Below are 20,241 nucleotides of genomic sequence, written 5' to 3' on the forward strand. Positions count from 1 at the left end.
GGACAGGAGCTGGTTGAATGGACATGGGAAATCTGGGGTGTAAAGGAAGGTGTGCTGTCACACTATAGGGAGAGCAACTAGGGTCACAAAACAATATGTGTATAAATTTTTGTATGAGAAACTAACTTAAACTGTAAACTTTCACTTGAAGCACAATTTAAAAAAAAAAAAAAGGAGTTAGGGGGATGGATTCAATGACCCTCAGCTCTTCTGTTGACAATAAGGAAACCTTCCTCAGCTTCCCATACCTCAGCCCTGTCACCTTAGACTCCAGAGACAAAAATGCCCCTTGTGTTAGGATTTTCACAGTCCCCAAAGGCAGGAAACTAGCCCACGGCTGCCCCAAGGAAGTGCATCAGTTGCTAAAGACTTCCAAACCTCAAGCATGGCCCAGAGGCCATGGTGCCAGGCTGGGCTAAGCCTCCCAGGCGGCTGGGCTGTTCCAAACACTGTCATTCTATTAGAAGTCATATTTAAACAGTGTGGGAAGTAAGAGCAAGGCCTTGGAGACAGAATATATCAAGCAGGACATTTAATTTGATTTAAGGAAAATGAGGCAAACATTTGAGAACCTAAATAACTAACCAGTAATTAAACTAACAACGGGAATGCCCTTGCACTACAACCCGGCGAGCACAGTGGCCTTTATGGACTGTATTTACAAAGAGACCTGACAACATAATTAGTCCTGTAAATTTTATGCAGCCTGCAGCTGAGGAGTGATGGATTTTGTGTGTGGAGGATGAAACGGAGAGAAATGAGGTGGATGAATTTCCATTTTCAGTAATGAAATTAACACTGCTTAATTAGTGAAGCTGACAAATAAATGACCAGGAAAGATTTAAATCCCTACAAGTGTATCTCTGGCCTGGGCAGGCTCAGAGACAAGGCTAGGGTGCAGTGGGACAGAGCAAGAGTGAGTTTAGTGCTGGGACTCAGGGCCTTACGTTGGCCCCTTTTGAGGGTGCTGCCCTCAGAGGAAGGCTAGGCTGGACAGCTGGCTCTCCTGTCCTTCCAAGATGTGGCCCACTGGGAAGCTTCCTGCCCTAACCCCTGTGTGATAGCCAGTCAAAACCACACAGAGTATCCTGAATGTTCCTCCATCACTGCTTGACAGACCGTGAGGAACCCTCATTTTCCTGCTATGAACTGGTTAATGGGCTGGAAAGGACCCTTCAGTATAGCAGGCTAACATAATTGCATCCCAGCAATTCCAAGTCCTTGTCCTGTCCCATGAGCCTTCTCTTACTAGACTAGCACCCTTTGCCCTCCAAAGTTCCTCCATCTGCTTTTACCTGCTGACAGCTTCTTTCTCCCTTCTGCCGGGAGTCTGGCTCTAGGGGGTATCTGAGTCTCTGTCCTCTAAGCAGCTTGACACCCCCCCGACCTGGTACACAGCATCCATAGGGGGAGGCAGGTGTGAATCCTTCTGTGCTGCTGCCTTGACTCCCTTTTCCCAACCTGCTTGCTCCTGGCCCGGCCTCAGCCAACCTTCCCTGTCCCCGCCTCAGCCAACCTGCCCTGTCTCCAAAGTGGGGGATTGGCCCCAGTCCTTCCTAGAGTACATGTCTATTTCTGCCAAGGTCTTATTTGGCTGGTTCATGGCATAAATATCTGGAAATTCCAGGCAAAAGGAGGTTTATTAGGTCTGGGCTAAGCTCATTAGGGTCAAACCCAACAAACCCAAATTCTTACTCCAGTGTTGTCCTCATGAGGCCAAACCTGATTATGGGAGGTTGGTATCTGGGAGCTTTCAAAGACACTGTGTGGATGCTGATGAGGCCAGCTGCTCCCACATGACCCCACCCAGGAGCCAGGGTACCCTCTGCCTGCCTCAGCTTTGCCCTCTTTCTTCCATGGAGGCACCTGGGCCCTGAGGCACTCAAGAACACAGGACTCCCAGAGGCAACGACAGGAGTGCATGCAGCGGCCTTCCTGAGTACCAGCTCACCCTGGCTCTGCTCAAGTCTCTGCAGGGCAGGGCTAAGATATGCAAGGCTCTGGAGAATAGATACCCGTCTGAGAGCCGCTCAGCAACAGCAACTGCAGATACCATCACCACCAGAGCTGCCAGCCCAGGCCTGCTCTCTAAGAGAGTAGATGGGATCCTTGTCTGATTCATCTCTATCCCCTTCTCTGCTCAGGCCCCGAGGGTACTGCAGGAAAGCTAGGGGAACTAACAACAGACAAATCAATAATGACTGTCCTCTGGGTGGGGGGCAGTTCTTACAGCTCACTGGACACTTCTGCTTCTTTTCCCTCAAGTGGGCCTCACAACAGTCCTGGGATGGAGGCCTGGCAGGTGTCAACCTCTCCATGTCACTGATGAGGAAACCAAGGCTTAAAGGGGCTTCTGGCCCCAGATTGTACCACTGGGAAATGATCCTCCAGCCAAAGGGTCTGCAGCTGTGGGCGCCACCCAGGCATGTAGATGTGGCTAAAATGACCAATGAATGACTAAGAAACCCTTTGTGGGCAAGTGCTTGTCAGTCATCTGTTCTGGTGGGTGGGGTACTCTTCTCCACCGCTCCTGGCTAAGGCTGCCCAGACATGGGCAACCTCCACATGATCCTGACCAGCTGATCCTGCTGCCCTGCTGCTGGCCCTGTGTGGAGGAGGATGGGGCTGGAGCTGAAGATTCTCCCCTACCTGCTGGGGACTCTCCCAACCCCCCACCCCAAAGCCTGGACAGAGAGCCTGGGCTGAGAGCAGCCTCACAGGGGGTCCACACCCACTCCTAGAAGGGCCTGCCCAACCCCCAGGCCCTGTTCCAGGCCCAGTAGCTGCAGCACAGGGGGAGGAATGTGCGAGTTCCTTGCTAGAGGCGGAGGATGCTTCCCACTTGGCAGCAGCCCACCCTCAGGAGTAGGGACACAAAGCAGGCATTTAGGGCATCCTCAAAGGCGGCCCAGACCACGAGACTGGGAGCAGCTCCAAGGCCTCCTCCCTGAGAAGAATGACAAACACCAACTCCTCCTTGTCCCCGCCCCCCACCCCCACCCTGGTCAAAGAATGGGTAGACAGGCGGTCTGAGGGGCAGAGACAAGGAGCTTGCCTGCCCGCCAGCCAGCAGCGGCTCAGAGAATGGAAAGGGTTTTCTGTTTGCAGAAGCAGGTCCTCCCAGCCAGAGAACAAGCCACTAGCATTGGGAAGTGGTACCTAACATGAAGTGTGGGGCCCTCTCCCGTTAGGAAGGGAGAACAGCCAGACCAGCACAGAGATAGGGGCTTCTGCAGGGACAGAGGAACAGTTATCACAGTGCTGCCTCTCTGCCAGGGGCAGCTAACTAGCAGGGGCAGGAATACCCTGGACAACAGTGGTCCCCCAGGGCTTAGGTGCCAAGTGATAAACATCAAGTACTCGCCTCCACCCCTGCCTGTCCCAGGGGTCCCAGCTGGGAAGAAAGTCCTGATAAGGAGGCAGGGAAGGCAGCCTGCAACACTACCCTCCCTTAGCCCCCACATCCAATCCCTCCCCAGGTCTGGTCCAGCCTACTCTCAAGGCAAATTCACTCCTCCATCCTTATTCCACCATCAGGGTTCAATTCTGCCATCTCTCTTTGGGATGTCTGCACCAGTCTCCTAACTGGTTTCCCAGCCTGCAGCCCTTCATTCCTTCCCTGCACTGGTCATATCCCTGCCCTTCTTAAATTCCCTCAGTGGTTTCCCCATTGTCCTTAAGAGAAGGTTCGAGTATCTTGGAACAGCTTATAAAACCTTTGGGGGGCCTACCCTGCCCCCCTGAAGAGCTCCACTTCCTGCCATATCTCTCATGCTTCCAGGCCTTTGCATACATTGGTCCATCTGCCAAGAGTGCTCTCCTCCTCTTTCTTCACCAGAATAACTCCTTCAAGGCTCAGCTTGGCATATTCATTTTGGTATGCTCCTTTAGCCAGGACTAACTGCAGGAATGTTTCTCCATCTTCCTCATTTAGACTCTGAACCCCTTGAGGGAACTGACCGTGTCCTAGTCATCTTTGTATCTCTCACACCTGGTAAAGAACTCTGCACTGAGTAGGACTGAATGAAAAAAATGAATGAATAGCTAAATCACTTACAGGAGCCATGTCCCACTGCAAACAGATCCTTGTACTTTGGATTCCTGCAAAAGAAGTATGAACACATTGGCTTGGGGAATGGGCATGGCCCTCCCATGGACAGGCACCTTCCCATGGACACTGATGCCTAACTACCCTGCAGGCACCTACTCCCTGTCTCAGGATGGCACCAGCTGGGAGACCTGGGATGATCCCACAGTCTCATCAGAATCCCAGTCCTACTTTTTCCATACTGCCGTGTGTCACCCTCAAAGTGGTTAAGTGCAGTTGAAGCGCCCTGCTCAGGGTTTGGCACTCAGCAGGCCCTCAGGGTCTCTGAGTTTGCTGCAATGCCTATACTCACCAGCAGAGGGCGGTGACAGCCAGGCGCTTGGCTTTGTCGTTCTGGAATTTCCAGAGTGGTAGCAGTGTACCCTCCTGGTCTCGGTATTCGTCAGCAGCATCCTCATAGTACTTAAAATCTTACACACACACACACACACACACACATGCACACAGAGGCAGAGTCAGCCCTTTGCACTTTATGGCAAACCCAGATCCACCACCTACTGGCTGTATCTCCTTGGGCAAAACAACAACCTTTTTGTGCCTCTGAGTGAAAAACAATAATAGTACCTGTCTCAAAGGGCTGCTGTAAAGATTAATTGGAGTTAATATATGTGAAGTGCTTAGAAAAGTGCCTGGCAAATAGTGAGTGCTCTATATGTGTTAGCTATTGTTATTGCCATCGTTGTTATTGTCAGAAGTAAATTACAATAAAGCAGCCATAACAGCATGGATAAGATTCTAGGTTTGCGGCCCTTGTCCCATGAGTTTCCCCAGCACTTCAGAAAGCTCGGACTGGAGCAGCCAAATTTCAGGGGCTCAGCTGCCAGGGCTGACTAACAGTGCTGTCCATTCTGCCTCATAAATCCCTAAAATTCAGCCCATCTTCATATCCACTGGCAAGCCCCACTATAGTGAAGCTGCCTGGATCCCCCATGGGCTCTCTGAACTCATCTTCATCTCCAGCCCTAAAATGTCTCTGCTTCCTGTTTTCTCTAACTTAGGTAGAAGCTCTATCCTTCCACTTGTCTAAACCAGAAATCTGGGTCATCCTTGACTGATCTCTATCAACTCTCATATTTCCATTCTGATCATCTTTTTAATCTATTCACTTTTCTCCAAACCTACCTGGATTGTTACAACATCCTCCTAATGGGTCTCCCTATCTCAAGTTACTCCTCCTCTAGTTCATGTTCCACAGAGCTACTGGAGTGAATTTATGAAAACATAAATCACCACACTCCTCCCACCCCACTAAAACTCCCTCAGTGGCTCCTGTTACACAGAGAAAAATATCTGGGCTCCCTGGCCAAACCAAGGCTCCTGGCCACTACTCCCATGTCATCTCCAGCCAGCTGTCCAAGGACCCTCTATATCAAATAATGTCAATGAGTCACATTGTCTGACGCTTCCGTGTGTTTTTACATGTTGTTTCATGTCCAAAATGTCCTTCTCCCTCATCTTCCTGGCAAACTCCTTTTCACTCCCAATCCAGATCAACCTTCTCCTCCTCTGTGAGGCCTGCACTTTCTTGTTGAGCAGAGTTCATTTCTTCCTCCTCTGTTCCAGCCCTGCCTTCCTCCACCAAAACGTCTGTCACATTGCATGGCCTCTATTTATCGCTTTGCCTGTCTACCCCACCAGAGAGTTCCTGGAGAGCAGGAAGCATGTCATATTCATCTTCGTGTCCCCAGTACTGAGCACAGGGCCATCCACAGAGTAGACACCCAATGACTGTTCAAAGAATGCAATTAAATAAATCAACAGAAGTAAAATGGTTCTCGGTCCTCTTTCCAACCAAGAGTGATCCCTTAGAAAATAACTCCTCTTATCTAACATGGTCAATGACATGCCCAGGAACTGCCCCAGCCTCTCTTATGATGCCCCACACCTTGAAGTTGGGGACTACATTCAACCTCAAAAACATCTCAGAACAAAAAAGATTTGAGTAGTCAGAGAGGCATGAGCCTTGATCACATCAGAGATCCCTGTGCTTGGGCTATGTTTGAAAATACCTCATTTCAGAGAGATTAATTTGTAACACTTCTCTTTTTCACTTCTTCTTCGTGGTTACACTTTCCCAAAGGGAAAGGAGGATGCAATTAAAAAAATCAAAGTTCAATGCATTTTTATGTGACTGTGTGTTCTTATAAATGAAAATGGTTCATCAAGGCCAATTTCTCCATGGATATTAATCAGGTTTGCAGCTCTTTGGTGGGCTGGTTGCAGAGGCTGGGTTTCAGGAAGCCAAGCTGTGTGAGTGACAAATTCATTCACAGCTGCTGTGTACTTTGACAGCTTTGAAAAGCACTCAAGGTCGTTTTCCAGCCTGAATGATAACGAAGGGGCTTGTTTCGGCTGCTGGTCTTGGCAGCCCTGGTTTCTATGTCCCATGGGTGAGCAATGAGCATCAGGTAACCAAGAAGAGCCCTAGGCTGTCAGCTAAGGAGACCAGCCAGCAGCAAGGGGCTGCCAACTCTGGGGAGGCAGCTGCTCCAAATAAATGCACAACCTCTTAGGGAAATAGAAGCCACTTGGGAATGAGCTCTTCATGCCATGGGAAGGATTCCGTTTCCCTGATTCTATCAAAGACACCAGAATTTCCCAGGCCCCCTGGACTTAAGCATTTCTGAATCATTCTCTTTCTTCACCTCATCACTAATTAATCACCAGGATAGACCTATTGAGTGTGTTTACTTGAAATGTCTCTTCCAGCTCAGTGGCTATATAGCCATAATGCTGAAGTGCTTAGGCTATGGATCCAAGGGGCTTGTGTTCGAGTCCTGATTCCACCATTTACACTAGCTGTGATTCCAAACAAATGGCAACATTCCAGTCTATTTTTTATTTATAAAATGGAGATAATAATGTATCCACTTTACAGTGTGGCTGTGAGGATAAAATATGTAAATTGTATCACAAGATGCCCAGCACCTAGGACATTCCCAGTAAATGTTAGCACTGTTTTTGGCTATTATAACTGCTCCCTTTTCTCCCTCCCCTGTGATGCAGGCTGGGTGAGGTGTGGCAAGGTTCACTCCACCCCACACCTGAACCTCTCCTCCATCTTTGTCCCTGCATTCTGCCCAGTCACATCCTCCTCCAGCCCTGCTCTCATTAGGCTGTGTCCCTACCTGGAAGGCTTCAGTGTCTCTGAACTCTCTTCAGAGAAAGCTCAGATTCTCCACGTGGCATCCAAGGCCCTTCATAAGCTGGCTGCAACCATCTTTCTAGCCAAACTCTCACCATCTCCCAACAAAGTTCCTGTTTTGGTCATTGAGTCCCCAGGGTCCCTTCCTATTCATTTCTATCACCAAGTCACTGTTTATGCTGTCCCCCAGCCAGGACATCCTCCCTCTGCTCTCCATCCACTCAAACACTGCTTATCCTTCAGTATCCAGCTCAGGCCTCCCTGACTTGACTGTTCCTGCTGTTCCCACTCATCCCTCCTTTCCCTTCTTGAGGATCCCAAAGGCACTTTCTATCTGGTATATTCTAGCATGAATATCATCTACAAGCTGCATTGAGTAGAGGACAGAGCACAAGGTTAGGAAGCTCAAGACCTAGATTTGGGTCCCCTCTGCAATTCACTAGCCAGGTGGCCTTGGTCCTACCTTCCTTGTTTGTAAAGTAGGAGTAATAATCTCTGTTCTGCCTGCCTCCCAGGACTGTTTAGAAGATCACATTGGATAACAAATGTGTAGGTATGTTTGCTGCACCGTTTTAAGATCTCATCTCTATACCCATTTTTTAAATGCCACTGTTCATGGTTCACTTGCATAAGTCTAGTTTCCCCAGTGACATACTCAGGAGGGAGGAGTTAGTTTTTCTCCCCTTGCACCTACAAAACCTAGCATGGGACACTCAAATACTGACTTTTTATGAGGGATTTTTAAAAAAGTACAGTCAATAATTGTGGTTCCCAGCACTTTATATCTTACCTTGAGCAACGTCATCGTACGTGTTCTGGTTGACCATGCGCTCCACAATTTTAGCAGCTTGGGTCACTTTGGCAATGTCATCACTCTGTGGGGATACAGAGGCCAGAGGTCCTCATAACCCAGCCCCTGGCAAGGTTATGTGCTCTGAGATACAGCCCAGACTTGCAACTGGTTCAGCAATGCCCCTCTGACACCACTTACCCCAGATAGCTTTGTAAAGGTATATCTCCATGCCTCAAGGCCCGGCTCGCCTCCACCCCCTTCTGGGAACTCACACCTCACAAGTGGCACAAGGGGTCTGCACTGCTATAGCTGGTCCTAGGTATACATTCTCTGTGGCCAGAGGACAGCACCTACCTCTCCAGGGAGGTAGGGTTCAGCTACCAGACTGTCTGACCACAGAAAACACTGCCTGATGTGGGGGAGTCAAGCTTGCCAGGAAGCTGCCAAGGGGAGGGGGTTCCTGCTCTGGGTCAGGGAGTGGGGGGAATTGTTGGGACCAGATGAACTTTGGGATTATGATTTTACGACTTCAGTGAATGTCCTCATTGACCAGTTTCCCAAGATAAACTTGGAGTCAGTTTGAACCACTCTCAAAGGATGGATCCCCAGATGCGACTTTATAGGCCTCCACCACACTGGTCTGCATCTTTCCTCTGACATCATCACCACTGGGCACTGGATTAAATACAACAAGTATTATTACATTTAATCCTCACAATAACCCTATGATGCAGAGGCCATTATCCATCCCCTCTTTATCATGAGGACTCTAAGACTCAGAGAAGTTAAGTAACTTGCCCAAGGTTGCCATTTGTAATATTAATAACAACAATAGCCACCACTTATGGATGAGTATCAAGAAGATACTGTGTTAGGAAATGTCTATACATTATATCAGATTCTCACAACAATCTTTCAAACTAGGTATCATTAGGATGAGGAAACTGAGGTTTCAGAGAAATTAAGACCCTTGTCCAAGGTCAGCCAGCCAATAAGTGGCAAAGCCAGGATGGAAACAAGGTCTGTGGATTCTAGGGCCCATGTTCACAGTCCCATACACAAAGCCAGTCCCTCCACAGTCTGGCCATCCTCTCCTGGTCGTGGGAGACTCCGTGCTCCAGATGTGCTCGGAGTAGGACAGGGTATGGCAGATGGTCACCTCACCTGTTCTGAATACTATGCTCCTTGAGCAACCACGTCTCTCTATTGGTTCAGAATGAACTTGTGGTCTCTGAACCTTTCCCTCAGTCCTGTCCTAATCTTTCAGATCAGACAAGCTTGCATTCACTTCTGTGCATTCACCCAAATTATCAATAAGACAGAAATTTGAGGTCCACCACTGGAGAACCTCCTACAGGGTATCATGAAGTTATTCTGTTTTCTCTTCTTCCACACGCTTGAGTTTTATAGCAACCTAGTCAGACTCAGGTCTCAGACAAAGCTGTGTCACTCTGCTCACGTGCTATGCCTGGGCACAGGTGACTGCCTTTGTGTTTTATTCCACAGACAGCTTGGTTCAGTACTAGGATTCTCCATTAGAGCTGCATTCCCTTGGGGAAAGGTTGCACACCACGGCACTCACTGATTTGTATGTATGTTATACACCCCAGTGTCCTGCCTCCACTGCAGCTTCTTAGTCCAGAGGACTGGAATCTGCCTGCGTCACAGCCCCCCATGTCAGCCAAGCTGGAAGAACCCAGTGTGATGGAGGGGTGGTCCCTTCTCCCGAAGGGTGTTAGACACCAACTCCGGCAGAGCTTAGACTTTTTTTTTTTTTTAATTCTCTGGAATATACTGTAAGAATTTATTGATTTTCAAGACAGCCACATAAACAGACCATAAAAAACAACTGAATGCTTATTCTCTGTAACACTACCAAGACAATTTAACTTAGTACATCCATACACACCAACATCTAACTGATCCAATTAGGCTACTTAATTAGCTATATTTTCAAAGGATGGTATTAACAAACACGTTTGTAGAGCATATATGCATACCGGGTTTAAAAATGAAATTTTCTGCTCCTCCAGGGGTGGTTAAACAGCTTCCATTAGCTTTTTATTTGTCTTTTCATTATCCTGGCTTTGACAATGAGTTAAATGTTTCTTAAAGCTTCTTGGAAAAACTGATCTGTTTTCAGCCTCAGTCACAGGGACTTTTATTATGGTCTCTAGGTCTTGGTGACTGCATTTGGGGTCTCTGCAACCATGGTCCCAACACAGAGCCCATAGCCAAACTTCTAATGGCTCTTCATGTGAATCCTGACCCAGGCCAGTGGCCCTTCTGAAGACCCTAGCCTCAAAAAGCCAAAGGTCTGGATAGGGAAACCTTCAGGTCAGGGGCTCTATCTTTCTCCTCAGGATTCAAGCAACCAGCATGGGCCATGATTTCCGGGTACCTGTTCTGCAACTGAATGAAACTGAATTGGGGCAGTTCCTATTAAGCCAAGGCAGGTAACCCTCAAGCTTCCCCTAAACTGTGCCATTATCAAAGTCACAGAACAGGGAATTGAGTAGAAGTGGGTACATGGTACAGTGGTTAAGCACTTGGCTGCTAACCAAAGGATCAGTGGTTCGAATCCAACAGCCACTCAGTGGGAGAAAGATGTGGCAGTCTGCTTCTGAATACATTACAAACTTGGAAACCCTATGGGGGCAGTTCTACTGTGTCCTATAGGGTCGCCATGAGTCAGAATTGACTCAATGGCAACGGGTTTGGGCATACTGCAGACAAAGGAAGCAGAACTTCTTTTCACTGACAGGACTTCTATACTGGGGTGGAGCAGGACCACTTCCCAGAGAGCTGGTGTGGGAGCTCTCCAAGGTGCTGAACCCAGCCCCCAGCTTCCTGTGGACCTCATCCCTCCGACCCTATCCTGATCTCCACACTGGGACTCTGGCCCCCTTCAGTATCTTCCTGTGGTGACCCTCCCTGCAGTGATACATCAGTGTAACTACCATGGTGATCCCCAAGCCAATGCCAGACAGTAAGCCCTTCAATCATGACCTCTATAGTAACCACACTTCGGTGACTCCTACATGGCTCCTCACGGTAAACCCAGGCCATGTTGGCCACATATATTAGCCTACGCTTGCTGGTACCTATGATCATCTCTGACCTGGATCTGTAGATTCACCTAAAGTACTGGCACAAGTAAACCCAAGGACTGAAGGTTAAAGAGCATCTTATCATCCCAAACCTCATGAGCCTTCACCTCAAGAAGGTGGTGCCTTGTCCTTACATACCACCCCTATGCTGGGAAGACTCCCTAGCTCTTCTAGGAGGCACACAGGCCTTTAAATAAGGTTCAAGTCTTCTGTTGCCCCTTAGTTCAACAATCCTGAGTCTCTGCTAGCCTCCAGACCTATATCAAATTAGGGGAAGGTGTGGAATGCCAGAGGTAGTTGTAGCTGTCCTCACATTTTCCCACAAGGAAAGAACTACTAAAATCCATACCTCAACATTAGCCCCCTTTTTAAGTATCTGTGAAGCTTTCCCAGATAGCCAGGCTTCTGTCTACCCAGGGATCAAGGACCCACCCAGACATTCTCTGTGACAGAACCATGGGAACCCTCACCAAACCTGGGACTCCATAGATGTCAGCTTCCTCATGGCCATCTTTCCCATTTTTTTAGCCACTGGGGTCTTTGTCTTCTCCTTCTCTTTGGTCTTTTCCTGCTTCTCGAGCTCCTCTACATAGGCATCATAGATCTCCCACTAGGCAACAGGAAGATAAGAAGGATCATCACCAGACACAATCTTCACCTAGCCAGCTCCTCTTCAGCTTTTGGGCTTGGGGAATCAACCATGCTAACCCCTGTCAAATGTCTCCATAGCATCCTCTACTTGGGCCCTTGTAATTATCTATTCAATGCCTGTCTTTACTGCTAACCCTCAGTGCTAGGATAGGAATAAAGGAGCTCTCAAGACACCTCTGGGCTGGGCTTATCCACCTTGCAGCCCAAGGGCTGGGTTGCCAGCTGGAAATAAGCATCACTCTGGCCTGCAATGCCCACCGGGCAGTAAAACAGGCAAACATTAGGCTAGCTCACATTTTTGTTGGTGATATATAAGACTCTGAATCAGGAAATCAAAAAAAAATCTCCCCCCATGGAGATAGGATAAACATACTGGCTCAGACTGGCTGTCCACAGCACTGACCACAGCTTCTCAGCACAAAGAGGAGATGATCAAAAGGGAAGGGAACCTCTGCTAACTGGATCTGACAGCAAAAGAAGCCTAAAATTTAGTAGCAAAGGGAGCAGCAAGGATCTGGGGCTGGACAAATGCCCCAGATCACACTGTGTGCTCCCAAGAGCTGGGCATTCGCTGCCACCTGGAGGCCAGATAGGCAAACCTTACATTTAATAATTCACCCACAGGTTGATACTCCATACCACAAAGTGCTTCAACATTTGTTATTTCATTCAGAGTCCCCCAACCACTCTACAAGGCAGGTTGCCATCCTTGCTTTACAGAGAAGGAAACTGAGGCTTTAACGGTGACAGTTTTCCCAGAATCTTACAGTATGAGTGGCAGAGTCAGGGCCTGAGCTTAGGTCTCCCAACACCATATCCTGCCCAAATCAGCATGGCTATCCAAGAGGACCGGAAGGGGAAGAAGGAGGATCTGCAGTAACACTGCAGGCTGCAGGAAGGGCCGGGTCAGAGTGCTAACACTCTGAGTCAGCGACACGGACAGTCCATGTGAACAAACATTCTCCCCTGGTCTCAGAGAAAGTTCTAGAAGCCATGCCTGTTTGCAGCTTGCACAGCCTTGCCCTGAGGGAAAGGGGCTGGTCCAGGGCTCACTCGCTGGGGACATACTGTCTCTTGTGCCTGGTATCAGAGCCTGGATACTCAGGTAAATGAGCAAAGAGGTAGATGGATGTGGAGGGCAAACTGCCAGACGAGTTCATGATCAGGCTCTCTTGCTGCTGATTGAGACAAGGATCACTGCAGGTGGGGAGCTGTGATGGGTTTCAGGCTGGCCCAGGGTCTTACCTGATTGGCTGTGGCTGAGAAGTTTGTCCGGGGGGGAGGCTCCATCTGACATTCTCGGTCCTAAATAGAAACGACAAGAGAAAACCCACAGAAAGCTCTTGACTTCTTCTCACTTAACCCAATAGTACATCCTTTGGAGAAACATTTTGGTTGGAGCTGAGTGGGTGGGATGAGACACAGAGCAGGGGAAATAAAGAGGGGCCTGGGCAAAGGACCAAATATACATTAAGCCTACATTTTTTCTTTCTATTCAGGCTTTCTTCAGAAGAAGCCTAAGCCAGAAAGTAGGAGTAGTGAAGCCTGATTGTGCCAGTTTCAACAAAGATAAACTCCAAGCGGAGCATGGACAGAACTGCAGGAAGCCAGGGGGTGGCCAGCCTCCAGACACAGAGCACAGAGGTCAGCCCATAGCCATCACGCTAATGTCCCTCACCCTAAGAAGGCTTCTTACTAAAACTGGAGTCTCCAGCTCCACCAGGGAAATGCGCCCCTCACCAAATAATAGCACAGGGGACATACAGGTGATGAGGAGATGCCAAAAACCCACCCAACAGACCTCTGCCCTCCAACTGCAGCTCCATTTCTGTAGAACCCTGCCCTTACATATGTCAGTCTCCTACCTGAAATACTGAGAGGCTCCTTGGCCTGGTACTCAAGGTTCTCCATGCTTATGAGCCAGGGAACTCTTCTAGCCTTTTCCAGCTAGTCTACCACAGATACCCTAACTCCAGTCAAACTGGCCCCCAATCCCCTACCCTAGCACATTGTGCCCTCCCTTCTCCTCCCCAGGTACTGATTTCTAGCCCCTCCTCGAATCCCATTTCAGGTTTCAGCCTCTTAGTGGAGTTGTGGGGTCCCTTAGGACTCCCTCTAAACTCTTTCCTGGACAGCTTATAGGAATGTGAATACATGCTCCCAGCTCTCCTTGGAGAGATAAGCTGTGGTTTCTACCCTTGCCAGGCTGAGGGCTGCTGGGGCTTAGGTCAGGTCTGCTTCTTCTCTGGCTCGTACAGTGCAGAGTTGTGAGGTAAAGGGGCTGGCGTAGGGGCTGCTCTACCCGGAGAGGGTTGTTGAAGGTCTGTGAGGCTCTCTCACTGAAGTTAAACTGGTTGGTGAGCTTCCGCTCCTTGGGCTGCATAGGCGTCATCAATTCTTCAGTCACTTTTTCAGCTGCCTGGAAAAAAAAGACTCAGGAGACTGGACTCAGTTGTGAGAAGGAAGTGGTGGGGAACTGGGAGTGGGGGGAAGTCCTATCCTGGGCTAGGAGGGAGGTGGGAGAGGGTAATGTTGCCAGAAGCATTACCACATGCAGCCTCTAACTTCTCACCTTTATTCCCCACCCCCCTCAGTCACAGCTTGCACTGGAAGGGAAGGGATGAAAAGCAATATTATACTGCACCTCAGCTGCAGGAACATCTGTTTGACTCCCAGCTTCAGCTTCTGCTTCCTTGGGCTCTTCTTCTTCTTCAAGAATTTCTGTATCTGAATGCACCACCTTGGCAGACTCTTGAGAACCTTGGTAAGATGGAGCTGATGAGCCTGAAGTCCAAGCCCACCACTCCAACCCTTGGTAAGATGGGCCTTATTGGTTTCTGCCTTACAGACTCTCCCTGCCCCTAGGTTCTCCCTGGACTAAGCTTCATAGAGATGGGCTTTCATGAGGGATCTGAGAGGCTGTATTAGTTCCTGGACCAATCCCAGACAGTCAGCAATATTGGACTTTATATAAGTAGAGGTTCTGCAAAATTCTGGCTTAGGGATCTACTCCCTACAGTCAGCAGGGGACTGGGCTTAGGGCTGCAGCTTCAGGCTAGCCTGGAGTCCTACCTGCCACTAACTCATCCCGGTAGTGCTGCCGCCGTCCTTCATCCGAGTCTTTGGGGATCAGGTTCCCAACTTGGCTGAAGTGAACTGCCAGTTGGTCCACAAAGCCAATAAGCTTGTATGTGCCTTCCTAAGAAGAGAGACTGAGTCAGACCAGAGGTCTGTAATTCTGACTGGAATCAGAATTTAGTCTGCCTTCATTCTCAAGGGCCAAAGACAGTCCACCTCTGTCCATAGGAATCTAACTCACCAAATCCTTAGCTAAAATGAAGTTTCCACTGCATTCCAGTTTAAAGAAGAGGAGGCAAATGAAATCAAGTTTTTCTGTTTTTGTTTTAAGTTCTTATCAAAGACTTATTTTAAAATACCTTTTCCCTTCCAACCTTGAGCAGCTCTGAGCTTACCTTTCACCCACACAGGTGCCTTGTCTCCTACATCCATGCTAAGGTATCCCAGCTCACCTGTCTCATCACAGACCACCGGGAAGGTCAGATAGAGTCATCAAGTATACCTGACATGGCCCTCTCTCTACTCTATTTAGTGGATGCTGGGGCTGAAAAAATCCTCAGAGACAACCAAATGCCCTGGTCTATGGAAGAGGATCATAGAGATCCAGAGAGGGTTTGGCACTTCTCTAGGTCACACAGTGAAAAGCAGGGCTAGGCTTAAAGCTCAGGCAACCTAGTTAATTAAGTCTTCAACAAGTATTTTTTGGACAGCCACAATAGGTCAAGTATTTCTAGGTGCTTTGTATATAAATCTAAGCAAAGCAGACATGATCCTTGCGTTCACAGTGCCTATAGTCTGGTTCCTCTAGACTGCCCCCTCATTGATCAGCATCCTAGAAACCACTAAAGTTGAATTTGAGACCAAGGGTCCCCTCCTTCTTTTAAAACAGTACTGCTCAACTTTTTTTAAGTCATGGCACAATAGCAAATAATTACATTTGTTTGGCACATTAGGGTAAACTCATGGCTACAGGCAGCTAGCCCATGGGCTCCAGCTGTCCCAGACCCAGTTGCCCCTGGAAGGCTGAAAGGATCACTATCTCTGCACATAGGTAGGGAAGCTCTGCCTTAAAAAGTCACACAAACCTCCTCGCTCAGTAGCTTAGATGGATGAGGAGATTGGACAGTGTAATAGTTAAGAGCATGGTCTTTGAAGCTGGGCAAAGTTGGGTTCAAATCCTGATTTTGTCTCTTATTATTTCCATGACATTGGGTTTAACCATTCTAAGTCTTAATTTCATCATCTTTAAATGAGGATAATAATATCTAATTTTCAGGTATTAGATACTGTAAGCATTGAAAATAATGAAAGTTTTAAGTATTGAAAATCACAAAAAACAATTATTAACATAGTGCCTGACACGTAATAAGTGCTCAATAAAAATAGTAACTATTATTATGATGATGGAGGTTCCCATGGGAATAAAATATTCATACAGTTGTCATTTGAGATTTTGCCTTCATCCTGTCCCCAGAAGTTGCCTGGACCTTCCTCTTCAGTTCAGGATGGAATTCAGACTCCATTTCTTCTGTGGAAGGAGGGAAGGCATGCCTAGATCAGAAACATCTGTCTCCCTACTTCAGCACTTTAAGTGAAAGTAGTAGCTTCAGAGATCTAAAGCCCTTAGATTCCAGCAAAGAACCAACAAGATGGAGACCACCTCTCTGAGAGGATACCAGGTAGGTGTGGGTGGCTGTTGGCAGCTTGGATAATGTGAGCCTTCCTGGAGGGCTAGGTCTACCCAGGTGGCAGTTGACTCATGGGAATCTTTTCTAACAAGTGGGATTCCCAGGGGACAAGACGAGTGCACTGCTAACTGATAAGGCAGTGTTAATCAGTCCGTAGCATCCTATGGCCAACATACTGAGTCCTAGGCAGAAGGACAGGAGCCCATAGAGTGCACCACTCTCCAGCATAACCTCAAGGAGGGCAATTCATCTTCCCTCTGCCCCTTTACAGGCTGCCCAAGGGAGACCATGAGCACAACTTAGGAGTGGCGTATCTCAAGAAATACATCTTTTTTAAAAAAACTGTGGTGAATATATAACACATTTGGTGGATAACAACACATTTGCCATTCCAACAATTTTTATGTGTACAGTTCAGTGACATTACATAATTACATTCCCCATGTTGTACAACCATCACCACTCTCTGTTCTCAAAAATTTTCATCACCCTTAACAGACACTCAGTACCCCTTAAGCAATACCTCCCATTTCCCCCTCTCACCCACCCCTTGTAGCCACTGCTAAACCTTAGTCTCAATGCATTTGCCTATTCTGCGTATTTCACTTAAGTGAGATCATACAATATTTGTCCTTTTGTGTCTGACTTATTTCACTCAGCACAATGTTTTCAAAGTTCACCATGTCATAGCATGTATCAGAACTTCATTTCTTATTATGGCTGAATAATATTCTATTGTATGTATATATCACATTTTATTTATCCATTCATCTGTTGATGGACATTTGGGTTGTTTCTACCTATTGACTATTGCAAATAGTGCTGCGATGAACACTGGTGTACACTTATATGTTTGAGTCCTTGCTTTCAATTCTTTTGGAGATATACCTAGGAGTGAAATTGCTGGATCATACGGTAGTTCTATGTTTAACTTTTTGAGCAACCACCATACTGTTTTCCATAGTGGTTGCACCATTTTACAGTCTTACCAGTAATGCATGAGGGTTCCAGTTTCTGCACATCTTTGCCACTATTGTTGTTTTCAGGTTTTTTGTTTTTTTTTTTTTAATCATAACCATCCTAGTGTATGTGCAGTGGTATCTCATTGTGGTTTTTATTTGCATTTCCTTAATGACTAATGACATTGAGCATTTTTTAAAGAAACACATCTTGATTTGTTCCAACCTCTTTATAGAGGGATTGACTACTCAATATTAAATAGAAACAGAGTATTCAAGGAACTGTTATTGTACAGGAATATTCATAGTTGCTTTATTCGTAATAGTCAAAAAGTAGAAACAACACAAATGTCCATCAACAGATGAATCAATAAACAAAATGTGGTATATTCATACAGTGGCACATTATTTGGCAATAAAAAGAAATGAAGTCCTGATACATGCTATAATATGGACAAACCTTAAAAACATCATACTAAGTGAAAGAAGCCACATGTTGTATGATTCCATTTATATGAAATGCCTGTTGTTTTTGTTGTGTACCATCAAGTTAATTCCAACTTACAGAGACTCTATAGGGCAGAGTAGAACTGCCCCATAGGATTTCCTAGACTGTAATCTTTACAGGACCAGATTGCCAGGTCTTTTCTTCCACACAGCCGCTGGTAGGTTCCAACCACCGACCTTTCGGTTAGCAGCTGAGCGTTAAACCATTGTGCCACAAGGGCTCCTTGTAGAGTAGGTAAATCTATGGACAGAAAGTAGATGAGTGGTTGCCTAGAGCTGGGGCACCGGAGGGTTGGGGGTGACAACTAAGAGGTGCAGGGTTTCTTTGGGGGATAATGAAAATACTTCTAAAATTGATTGTGGTGATGGTTATACAACTGTGAATATACTATAAGCCACTGAATTGTATGCTTTAAATGGGTGAATTGTATGGTATGTAAATTATATCTCAATAAAGCTGTTAAAAAAAAAAAGAAACTATTAACAGTGGTTGTCTCTAGGGAAGGAAACAGGGGAGGGAGGGGGTTCAGTTTTCATGTTCTTTTGAATCTTTTGAAATTTGTACCATGGATTTTTATTACATATTTTTATTATATAAATATTTTATTGTATAATTATATATATATATATATTTATTTTTACTTTATTATTTTTTTAAAGAAGCAGTGTAATATTGCTTTGGAGTCAGACAAACTAGTCCAAATCTTGCTTTGAATCCTGGCTGTGTGACTTTTGTAATTTGTTTCATCTAATTGAACCTCAGTTTCCGTAAAATCAAGATAATAATAGTTCTTATATCAAAGAATTGTTAGGATTTAATGAAGTATCCTACATAAGAAGTTTAATGTAGAACCAGACACTGGCACACAGTAAGCACGGAACGAATGCGTCTTAAAATAATGAAATAAAAAACATACGTGTCACCCCCACTTTAGCTCAAAATGTAGTCTGAATTTCTCTTTAGTCAGTACCCACAGAAGCTGATCTTGTTATGCCTGAAAACAGTGTTGTCCCCTTAAAGATGTGCCACATACGTGTCTACCAAGTGAGAACTCATCCACGCCATGTGTACCAAAGAAAGGCCCTGACAGGGTCACCTGCCTGGCTGGCTGTGATGTAAGGAGATGCTGAGAATGGAGCTTTCTGGGGCTTCCACCCAGGGGGCAACGTGGGGGTGGAGGAGGCAGGCTCCTTCTTGTCCAGAGGGGAGTTTGTACTCCACCCATGTGTCTGGCTGAAGGAAAACCCAGATTCTAAAGACTCAAAAGTTGATGTTAGTAAAGACATTTTGTACTCATTTGAAAAGATTTTTTAACTAAACGATTCACATGAGGATTCCTGAAAAGAGTGGGCTCTGCAGGGCACTTAAGACATTACAATTTGCAAGACTGCAAGGGAGATTCACAAAGAAATTTCAAAACTCTCTGGACAACTCCATGTAAAATCCCAGGGTCCAGCCAATGATCTCAGTTTAAAGGTGGTCTCCTGTCAAACAGCTAAGAGGTTTTTGCAATGTGGCAAGTCACCTCCAAGCCAAGGAGCACCTACAGGCCCTTGCCCAGGAGGGCATGACTTACTTTGAAGCTGTACCTGACGATGTTCTGGGGCGCGTGTGGGTTGTTGGCTGTCAGAATCCGGGTGAACTCCTCCTTTAGCTCCTAAGGGACAGAAATACCAAGGAATTACATGTGGAAGGCCCCCTACCCCCAGCCCCTTCGAGGCTTGGGAAGATCCTCCCCCTGCCCAGGATGTCAACAGGCATCTCATACCTGGGTTCTGTGAAGACTCCTAATCAGTACAATGGAAGAACACAGCTCTAAAGTTGGAGTAGGTGGAAGGAGCAAGGGCAGGATGCTGCCTGCTCACTTACCGCATCGGTCAACTCCAGCTGGTCGGGTGGTCTGACTGTGGCTTTGGACTGGGACCATTCATCTGTTCCTTCTCCCACATCAGTCCCCGAATCTTCATCCTACACAAAAACCTCATTGAAGATCTAGAGTGTCTGATCCTACTCAGATAAGCAAGCAGTGCTGCAGGAGGATCCTTCATCCACAAATCCTCCCAGAAGCCAAGCTCTATCTCTGACAGAGTATACAAAACATACAACAGATCACTCAGATGACTAAGACAGTCCTCAAAGTAACATCTTTGCTTTTCAACACTTTAAAGAGGTCTTTTGCAGCAGAAATGCCCAATGCAATA

At 46.9% G+C, this 20,241-nt stretch overlaps 1 protein-coding gene across 1 annotated transcript in view; it reads right to left on the reverse strand.

Moving 5' to 3' along the window:
• DNAI1 (dynein axonemal intermediate chain 1) overlaps positions 1-20,241 on the reverse strand; it is a 59,520-nt gene that overhangs the window by 16,302 nt on the left and 22,977 nt on the right. The window contains exons 3-12 of the mRNA XM_004372393.1: positions 19,910-20,008; positions 19,617-19,697; positions 14,880-15,006; positions 14,452-14,567; positions 14,110-14,226; positions 13,053-13,112; positions 11,632-11,766; positions 8,044-8,128; positions 4,401-4,518; positions 4,058-4,101 (exon numbers count right to left, since the gene is read on the reverse strand). Coding sequence (XP_004372450.1) covers positions 4,058-4,101; positions 4,401-4,518; positions 8,044-8,128; positions 11,632-11,766; positions 13,053-13,112; positions 14,110-14,226; positions 14,452-14,567; positions 14,880-15,006; positions 19,617-19,697; positions 19,910-20,008 — 982 coding nt within the window. The remainder of the gene's footprint in view (positions 1-4,057; positions 4,102-4,400; positions 4,519-8,043; positions 8,129-11,631; positions 11,767-13,052; positions 13,113-14,109; positions 14,227-14,451; positions 14,568-14,879; positions 15,007-19,616; positions 19,698-19,909; positions 20,009-20,241) is intronic.

Source organism: Trichechus manatus, unplaced genomic scaffold, assembly GCF_000243295.1.
Source record: "Trichechus manatus latirostris isolate Lorelei unplaced genomic scaffold, TriManLat1.0 scaffold00016, whole genome shotgun sequence".
Classification (NCBI taxonomy): Eukaryota; Metazoa; Chordata; class Mammalia; order Sirenia; family Trichechidae; genus Trichechus; species Trichechus manatus.